At 33.4% G+C, this 9,778-nt stretch overlaps 1 protein-coding gene across 1 annotated transcript; it reads right to left on the minus strand.

Moving 5' to 3' along the window:
- Nucleotides 1-137: 137 nt before the first annotated feature.
- Nucleotides 138-2,850, minus strand: LOC135124649 (methionine aminopeptidase 1D, mitochondrial). Its single transcript, XM_064049875.1, has 7 exons — nucleotides 2,735-2,850; nucleotides 2,552-2,666; nucleotides 1,838-1,912; nucleotides 1,565-1,781; nucleotides 1,306-1,497; nucleotides 464-725; nucleotides 138-373 (listed from the first exon to the last, which is right to left on the minus strand). Exons 2-7 carry the CDS (start codon nucleotides 2,566-2,568, stop codon nucleotides 174-176), a joined length of 963 nt encoding a protein of 320 aa, XP_063905945.1. The 5' UTR covers nucleotides 2,569-2,666; nucleotides 2,735-2,850; the 3' UTR covers nucleotides 138-173.
- Nucleotides 2,851-9,778: the final 6,928 nt, after the last annotated feature.

Raw genomic sequence — 9,778 nt, forward strand, 5'->3', positions numbered from 1 at the left:
AAAGTTTGGTTATTTTTCGTTTCATCTCACTTTTAATTGTAAATTATGAATGTATAGTATTAAAAGTGGGAGCAATATGTACACAAATGAAGTTTTAAAACTAAAAATGCTACACTGTACATACCATTTATAAAAAATTTCTATTGAAGTGTTTAATATTTTATTTCATTTAATCACTTCTGTGATTCTGTTAACACCTCAACACCTGCGTTAGTAATCAAAACAGTATGTTCAAATTGTGCAGTTCTGGCAGAATCAAGTGTTATCGCAGTCCATCCGTCTTCAAGGACCACAATTTCTTTCCCTCCACATGAAAGAACCGGTTCTATGGTAAATGTCATCCCAGCTTTCATTTCACCAGGACAGTCGTTGGCTAATGAAATAAAAAACTGATTAGAAGTCCAAAATGACAAGTAAGTACGGGCACTGGTAAGTATTAAACCTATTTAAAATATTTACGTACGAATATGAAAAATGTCGGGAGGTCCATGGAAATAGTGTCCAATTCCATGCCCTATAAAAGCTGGAACTACAGTAAAACCCAAACTTTTGGCTTTTTGAGAGATGGCATCTCCAATTGCGTTAAATTTACGGCCAGGTTTACAGATTGAAATCGCATCATTAAGACAAATTTCCGTTGCTGCTACAAGTTCTTTCCCCAGATCATCTACATTTCCGATTAAAAAAGTTTTTGAGCAGTCGCCGTGGTAACCTTTGTAGTAGACCTAAAAAAATAGAAATCTTGTTTTTAACGCAAAAGAAAATAAAGTTTAATCAACGATGTTTTATCCGGCAGATTTCAGTTCCAAACAAAACCGCTTCCGCACTGACTAGGATGAAGTCATGTATTTTACATGATGTAAATTATGTCACGTGTTTTAAATTGTTTGCAATTGCATCTATATGTATCTTTTTTATAATAGGTTTAAATTCTAGTTTAACGTTCCTTTACATCGATAACAATGGAACCTAATATGTATTCTTTTAGGACAACTTCAATTCGCAAACATACGTGGAGTATATCTCATAATTTTTTTAAGGGCGGTACGTCGGATTTTTGTCCGAGCGCTTTAAGAATATGTGACAATTTAGTTAATTATGTCCGAGAGCGTGGGGGATACAATTTTAGTCCCGGGGGATATTATCTAAACACTCTTCTTCCCACAAAATATCGATTGTTTTTTATTTCAGGGAAAATTTTATTGTTTTTTCCTTGAAATAAAAAAGAAAAACAATCGATATTTTGTGGGCTAAAATTAATTCAATACTCAAAAGAATTTAGTTAACAATCAAAAATAATCTTACCGTAATATCCACATTAATAATGTCGCCATCCTCCAGCATTCTGTCGTCCGGAATGCCATGACACGCTACATTATTAACGGAAGTACACACAGACTTCGGAAAAAGCTTATAATTTAAAGGTGATGGGTAAGCATTTTGCCTAATGATTAGATTATGAACAAACTCATCGACATCGTCTGTTGTGATGCCAACCTAAAAATAAAACAAAAAGTAAACAACGCGGTTTTTAAAAAGGTGTAGATAATAATAATAAATTTACCTTTATATAATTCTCTACCTCCCTGAGAACGTTAGCAGCTAATTTACAGCTTTCCCTCATTTTCACAATTTGTACAGAATTTTTTACTTCTGGTATTTCAATACGCTCTATTGGCTCTCCAGTCAAATGATAACTAGGTTTCGCAATATAATCCGGAACTGGTTGTGGATCCGATATGTTGCCAGGTTCAACAATGCTGAATTTCCCATTGTCAATTCTTCAAAAAACTTAAGTCACAACCTGTGTACACATGCGTATACTTCACTTACTTACTTTCTTCTACCCCAAATTTTTTTTAAGGACGAAAAGTGGCAGCGAAGGTTTGAAGAAGGCAGACATCTAAGATACCTTAAAATACGACTCAAACGTTTATAATGACAATCTGATATTAGTTTTACTACTTTTATATAAAAAAAAAAAACAAGGGATTAGACAGCATTATTTATAGTGTAAATCATTTTGGGTCGCTTTATTTTTGGATGTATTCGAAGAATACCGTAAATACTACTCTACGATCACAAGCAATGAATCATAGGTGGTTCTCAGTTCTTTATAAAAACGAAACATATTTTACAGGATCTGGAGGAAACTAAATTCGGACTTATTATACCTGCGAAAATAGTGGAAGTTTCGAAGTGTGATCTCCGAAAAGTCCGTTTACATGTTTCATTATAATACCTCAATTAATTTCAATAATAAATAGAACTCTCCTGAGAGTTACTGTCAAGTGGGCACGTGGCTTAAGTATACGGTTCATTTAAACAAAAACAAATGCTTTATTGTAAAATCAAGTAACAATAATAAAAACAAATAACAATAAAACAGTTATGAAATGAATATTATAATTATCTGTATTACTATTAAAATTGTCGCCACCTAATTTTGTCGGTTTTTTAATTGTACTAGCTATAAGTACAGCGGATAATATAGCACAGAAACATGAGTTGTGCACACAAATAAGGAAACAAATATGTTAAAAATGCCTACCTTATTGTTGTAAACATTTTCAAATTCCTACAATGTTCGTTATTTATTTCTTTTACTCCAATCTAAGGGCAGTGATAGTTTGGCAGCAAGGCTGTGAGCTTACATCGTGTCACTTCTAAAAATAAAAATTTGGTAAAACCATCGTTTTTTACATTGTTCATCTTCATAATTTGTCGTTGGTACTTAATCTTATCGTATTCCTCAGTCTCGTCAATTTATAACTAATCACAACAAGGTTTGACTTGAAACATGAACCAGGGCTATGAAAGTCTCAGCTGATTCCATAAGAAATACATGGGGAGCTTACGGAACGACATAAAGAGGTCACTAGCGTCACTAAAGGTGCTCCGACCTTGAAGAACATAGTTTCTTTTTCATTTTAAGGTTTTCGGTGAACGTTTTGTCTGGTTTTGTCAACAAGAAATGTCATATTAATTACGGAATCATACGGGATGTTGGGTTATGGGGTTAAAAACAAACGTAAAATTTATTTTAACAAAGTAATAGATACTTACGATACATGTAAAACATACTAGAAAATTCCAGGCTAAAGAGGTCAACAAACTGCAGGTTAAACGAAATAGTTTAATTTTCGATGTGTGCGTGTTTGAGCGGTCGAAGATTTATTTTTAAATTTTAGTGTGTAAAAAATTCTAAATAATAAAAACTGAAACGAGGTAATCAAGAGGAAAGTCTTTGCAGGGGTGGTGGAATGGTATTTTTGTATGGTTCGTTTTTTAGTCGCAAACCAGTTAACGACTATGGTGCATAAATTGGGAAAAACTCACAAAATGTATTACCCATCGGAGTATAAACTGCAACATGTTTAGGTGGTATCATTAAATCGCCAAAAATCACATCTTCATTGAAGACTTTAAAATGTCACACAATTAAAACAGGATGTACCACTTCGTAAGAATGTGCAAAGTTCACAACAAACTTCGCTGAAGTGGTGGTGTAAGAATTTTCGTATTAATGAGTATCCACAAACATACCATAAACAGTTGTGTTCTTTCAAGGTGAGTTTCCGGTAACACATCACTTAATGATTGTTGAAGAGGCCGGAATACAGGGGAGATGTGTTGTGGAAGTTTGTTTAAAAGAACACCTTAGCAAATTTTTCATTTCAAATAAAATAGTGTTTCACAGTTGGTTCTTGCACTCGTATCGAAATAATCTGTAGTAAATAGTTTCCGAAACACACTTTGGAATTGTATTGGTGTGGGATTTATACAATTCCCAAATTGACATCTCACAGAGCCAAACAAATATCTCAAACAATACTAATTTAGTTGCAGCAACCTTTTAGTGAAAATTGTTAACAAATTGTATTCTGTGAAAATTATTAAAAATAATAAGCAAAATGTTTATGTTCCTGAAGTTGTTTTTTATTTTTTTGTGAGTGATTTAAAAATATTAAGAGTGAAATAAAAATTTTGCAATTCACTTGTGGATAACAACTTATTTGTCAGACTTGTTAAGGATTTAATAAACGCAGTTTAAAACGTCAAAATTGAATAAAAATGTTTTGCTTGAATATATTAATAATTTATAAGAAAGAAAAAAATGGCCAATGTCACTAGTACATGCCACCCATTTTTATTTTTGTGTACAATTATTAGTATTATAGTCTTCAAGTGACTGAACGGTGCGGTGCGGTCGTGTGGTAGTAGTGCTGTCTGTTATTTAGTAATTTTCACTAAGATATTATTAACAATTTAATTTTATTTGGAGCCAGTGTGGGGTGTAGTGGTGTGGACCATCGGGAGAGCGTTGTGATATCAGGGGTGACCCCTGTTTGGGGTGGTATATGGTTCATTTTTGGATTTCTGGTGATTCCGAGTGAGACGTTATCTTATCAGCTTTCCTTTTTGTCTAATAGTTCTTATTACTGTGCGCTCGCGACCTTGCCCTATCGAGGGGACAGCGTGAGCGCAGTGCTGTTAACTTGGTGCGGTGTTCATTAATAATACTCTAAAAGACGAAACTCTCATTTTTTTTTTTTTAAATAAGTATGGCTCTTAAATGTGCAAAATGTAATCGGACAGTCAATACACGTACTGAGAACCATGTTACTTGTCATAGGGACTGTAAGGGTAGTTTTCATTTAGTATGTGCTGGTATCTCTGAAGAGACTTACGACGGCTTAGTTGAGTCGGGAAATGTTGAATCATGGACGTGTACCGCCTGTTCTTCAAAATTTTTGGAGGCTAAAGCAGCTGTTAATAAAAACCCCTCTGTTTCTTCGCTGAATACCTATATTTCGACTGATCAGTTAAAAAATATGATGAATAATATAGTAAAGGAACATGTAGATAACATTTCGCAGCTATTTATCGAGCATATTGGTGCTTTAACTCTTAGAGTTACTGAACTTGAGTCAAAAATTAGCGATTTAACCAGTGAAAACATTATTCTTAAGTCAGAATTTGAGAAACTTAATTTAACGTTGAAGAGCGGTAAAAATTCTGATATACAAATATCTAAGGGGGTAAATAAGGATGAATTAAATGCCAAATTATCGTATGCCGAGTCCTTGGTAAAAAAGTCTCAGAAAACTGTAATTGTGCAGCCTAAAGATAAAACTCAGTCGGTTTCAAAGACTAAATCAGATGTATTAAACGCGATAGATCCTCTTAATTCTTCTTTAGATATTATTGGGAGAGTAAAACCACTCAAGGATGGGGGACTGCTGCTTGGGTGTGAAAATACTAAATCGTTCAAACAAATTGCTAAAGGTAAGTTTGCTGATGACTATGAAATTCGTGAAGTTAAAAGTATAAGACCAACAATTAGAATAACTGGTTTTTCAGATGATATTGATGAGGAGAACTTCTTGTTATACCTTAAAAAACAAAATGAGTCTATTTTTGATGTTAATTCGAGTGTTAATTTGTTAAAACTGAGCTGTACAAAAAGAAATAATACTGTATATCAAGCCTTAATTGAAGTCGATTTGTACACATATAAAAAAGCATTGGGCGTGGGTCACTGTCTTATTGGTCTCGATGGTTGTTCCATCTATGATGCTGTCGAAGTAACTAGGTGTTACAATTGCAACAACTACGGTCATGCATCGAAAAATTGTAAAAATAAAACTAGCTGCCCAAAATGTGCCGGAGAGCATAAACTTGTTGATTGTCGGTCTGATAGTTTTAAATGTTGCAACTGCTCCAAATATTTAGAAAGTTTAGCGACAGATGAATTTGCAGTTTCTGATGTTACGTATGATCATGCGGCTTGGGACTATAAACAATGTACGTAATTTAGAAAAACCATGGATAAAATCAAGTGCGACATTTTCGGCTCCGCCATATAGCAATCATTGGAGGATCCCACTTTATTAGGTACCGTTTCAACTAATAATAATTCTACTGCTTCAATCACTTTACTATCTTCGTTATCAATCTATTAGCAAAATGCCCGAGGTATAAACTCAAAACTAGTCGAACTTTTCAATTCTTTACTAACTTGTAATTTTGAGCTCATAATTCTCACTGAAACGTGGCTTACTGATTCTGTGGCTAATTCAGAATTTTGTCCTGACAATTTTGAGATATACAGATCTGATCGTAAATTTAATAAAACTACTCTTACCAGAGGTGGTGGGGTTCTGATAGCAATGCGCAAATATTTCTCTGTTTTGCAGATTGATCTGTCCCCGCATGGTTTTGATGAGTTGCATTTAATTGACATTGTGGGGGTAAAACTTACATATAGATATGTCTCTTTCTACATTTTGGTAATTTATGTTCCGCCCAAGTCATCTGTTGACGATTATATCTCATTATTTAATTTGCTCGGTAATCTTGCTGATTTATGGAATGATCGTGTGGTTATCATAGGTGACTTTAACATTGCTGAATATCATATTGGTTTAGAGAACAATATTGTTGGTAATAACAAGTTGTCTGCCCTAAGCACTTTTTTAAATCTTAATAACTATTGTCAGTTTAATACTATTATGAACACTAATGGCAGACTTTTAGATTTGATTCTTTCTAACTATGAGTGCTCTGTTAATGGTTGTCATGATTATCTTTTGCCAGAAGACAGTCATCATCCTTCTCTGGTAATTACCATAGATACTCATCAAGGAAAAAGTAAGATTTTAGGTAATTCTGAAATATTAGTTAAACGGTGGAACTTTCGGAAAGCTGATTATCCCAACCTTTATCACCATCTTGGGCAAATTAATTGGTCGTTTTTAAATGGAGTTAATGATCCGAATACTGCATTTACTTTATTCTACAATAAACTTATTAACATCCTTGATATTTATGTGCCCAAGACTCGTAACATTCGTCATAGCCCCTTCCCGCCTTGGTTCACATTTGACATTATTAATAAAATCAAATTTAAATGGAAACTAGTAATGTTATGCGCGGGCATAACAGGCTTCGGCCTCTGCCCGATCGATTTGTATAATAATAATAATAATAATAAAAAACTTTGGTCTAGGTATAAATGAAGTAAAAGTTTAGAGGATCTTTTGAATTTCAAATCTGTACGTTCCGAAATAAAACGTGATGTCAAAATTGCCTATCGTGATTACATCTGCGATTTGGAAAATAACATAAAACCCAATCCTAATAAATTCTGGACACATATAAGCAGACTTAAAAAACAAGGGGGTATACCGTCCCAAATGAGTTATAATAACAAGGTACTCTGTAATCCTGCAGATATAGTAAATGCATTTGCAACCCATTTTAGTTCAGGTTACACTGACTGTAAAGCCACAAATTTGAATGAATTCGTATGTGAGTCTTACAATGATCTTATACAATTCAACACGATAAGTGAAGCAGATGTGTTTAAAGCGCTAAAAAAAATTAAGTGTAACTTAACGAGTGGTCACGATAATATTCCGGGTTTTTTATTATCTGATTGTGCTTCGGTGCTTTCTCATCCCTTATCAGTCATCTTTAATTTAATAATAAATTCTGCCATCTTTCCCGATATCTGGAAACATTCTATTATTTCTCCAATTTTTAAGAAAGGGAGTAGAAATACAATTGAGAATTACAGGCCCATTTCGCTAATTTGTAACTTTGCCAAAGTTTTTGAATTTGTTTTACATAAATTTTTGTTATTTAATGTTCGTAGTAAAATATCTGATTGTCAACATGGATTTGTAAGTAACCGTTCCACCATATCTAACCTCTGTGTATTCACACAGTTTGTTTCAGAAAGCTTTGATGCTATGCTTCAGGTTGACGTGGCCTATACTGATTTTTCCAAGGCCTTCGACAAACTTAATCATGATATTTTGCTGGTTAAATTAAGTAATTTTGGGTTTTCTGCTTCATTACTTTCATTGTTTAAATCATATTTATCCAGTAGGACTCAGTGCGTTAAATATAATGGTCATGTGTCAGATAGTATTTCTGTCTTGTCTGGAGTGCCTCAGGGTTCGGTTCTTGGACCTCTTTTGTTCGTGATTTACATAAATGACATCGCAAAGAGTATTAGTTCAAACATTCTTATGTATGCGGATGATTTAAACATTTTTAGAACTGTTTCGAGTATTAATGACTGCCGGATGTTACAAGATGATCTGCAGAAATTTCTATGTTGGAGCAATTGTAACTTTCTCCCGGTAAATTTTGACAAATGCTTTATTATGTCATTTACTAACAAAAATATCCAAACCTTGTATCCCTATGATCTCAATAACACCATTTTGACTAGAGTTGATTCTTTCTGTGATTTGGGAGTCACTTTTGATTCCAAACTCTCTTTTGTAAATCACATAAATAATATATGTGCCAATGCTCTCAAATCACTCGGTTTTATACTAAGATGTGGCAGTAGTTTTAGTGACTTTGATTGTTTGAAAATTTTATATTTTGCTTATGTGCGATCCAAGCTTGAATATGCAAGTGTTGTTTGGTCTCCATTTTCTCGGATTCATATAGACACATTGGAGAAGATTCAACGACGTTTTTTGAAGTACTTAGCTTTTAGGGCGGATGGTGTTTATCCACCAAGGGGTTCGTCCCATATTACTCTTTTAAATAAATGTGGGTTTAGAGATTTACATTGCAGACGGACTATTGCATCGTTGAATTTTTTAAAAAAGTTGGTTCATTTTCATATTGATTGTCCGGATCTTTTGAGTCGATTATATTTGCTTGTCCCCAGATTGTCATCTCGTTCTCATGATTGCTTCTATTTGCCTACTCCTCGCTTAAACGTTGTAAAACACTCACCTATATACGAGATGTGTACTTTATACAATTCGGAACAGAATGCATTTGATATATTTAAATAAATAGGTTTTTTCTTTGTATATGTAGCTACATTCAGTCTGTTTAACTTTGCCTTCGTGGGTTCAGCTGTTGGTCATATATTTTGCTAAGGTGGTCAGTAATTGGGCTATTGCCTGTTGACCATCACTGACATAATAATAATAATAATAATAAAGATTTATTTAGTCATTTTTGGTATGATAAATAAATTAAACTTTTAATCGATGTTTTGTAACTGCTAAACCTAAAGTAAATCATGAAGAAAATTCTACAGTGTTTGTTAACTTATGTGGACAAAACTGTATAATTTCATTCTAGGAACTGATTTTTTCTTTACGATAACCCGTATGCATAAGGTTAAAAGCATGGATACATTATACGTAGCAGATAAAGAAGGCATGTTACATTATAAATGTCAAGCAAAATTCATTTAACAAAACTAGGTATTAGCGCTGCACAAAGTTGGTGACAAAGAGGAAAGTACAGACTATAAACATTTATTAGTATTACGTATTGTTGCAACCTAGTAAAATCCTACTTTTTTAAATGGCGTATTGTCTACTATAAAACGTATTAGGTACTTATCTATGGAGTTTTACACGATTCGGTACCTCGTCCAATTCTATTTCTTATATACATAAATGAAACTCAAACAGCTGCACCGTTTACTGACCTTGTATTCTTTACAACAACGCATTATTATTTGCAAAAGATAAAACTTTAAAACTAAAATAGCACACACATACTATGTAGTGTAATATGTCTAAATCCACTTCTAAATACATTGAAAACATTGTCGTGGTATCTGGAGTTGCATTTTAAAAATACGAGATATATCGCTTTAAAAAAATTATATTTCGAATTAACAAACTTCAGTCCAGGGGACCTCCATATTTATATTCATATCTAGTCTGCAGTTTTTGCAAAAAAAAAACATAAATATAAAGTTGACCAACTTTTACATCACACTTTA

The sequence above is a fragment of the Zophobas morio genome, unplaced genomic scaffold (genome assembly GCF_036711695.1).
Source record: "Zophobas morio isolate AGI-343-1 ecotype UQ-CSIRO unplaced genomic scaffold, CSIRO_AGI_Zmor_V1 ptg000007l, whole genome shotgun sequence".
Classification (NCBI taxonomy): Eukaryota; Metazoa; Arthropoda; class Insecta; order Coleoptera; family Tenebrionidae; genus Zophobas; species Zophobas morio.

Coding starts and splice junctions, on each gene's coding strand:
- LOC135124649 (XM_064049875.1), bottom strand. Junction 1,498..1,564: donor AGGTAGAGAATTATATAAAG/GTAAATTTATTA, acceptor TTTTATTTTTAG/GTTGGCATCACAACAGACGA. Junction 726..1,305: donor TTATTAATGTGGATATTACG/GTAAGATTATTT, acceptor CTATTTTTTTAG/GTCTACTACAAAGGTTACCA.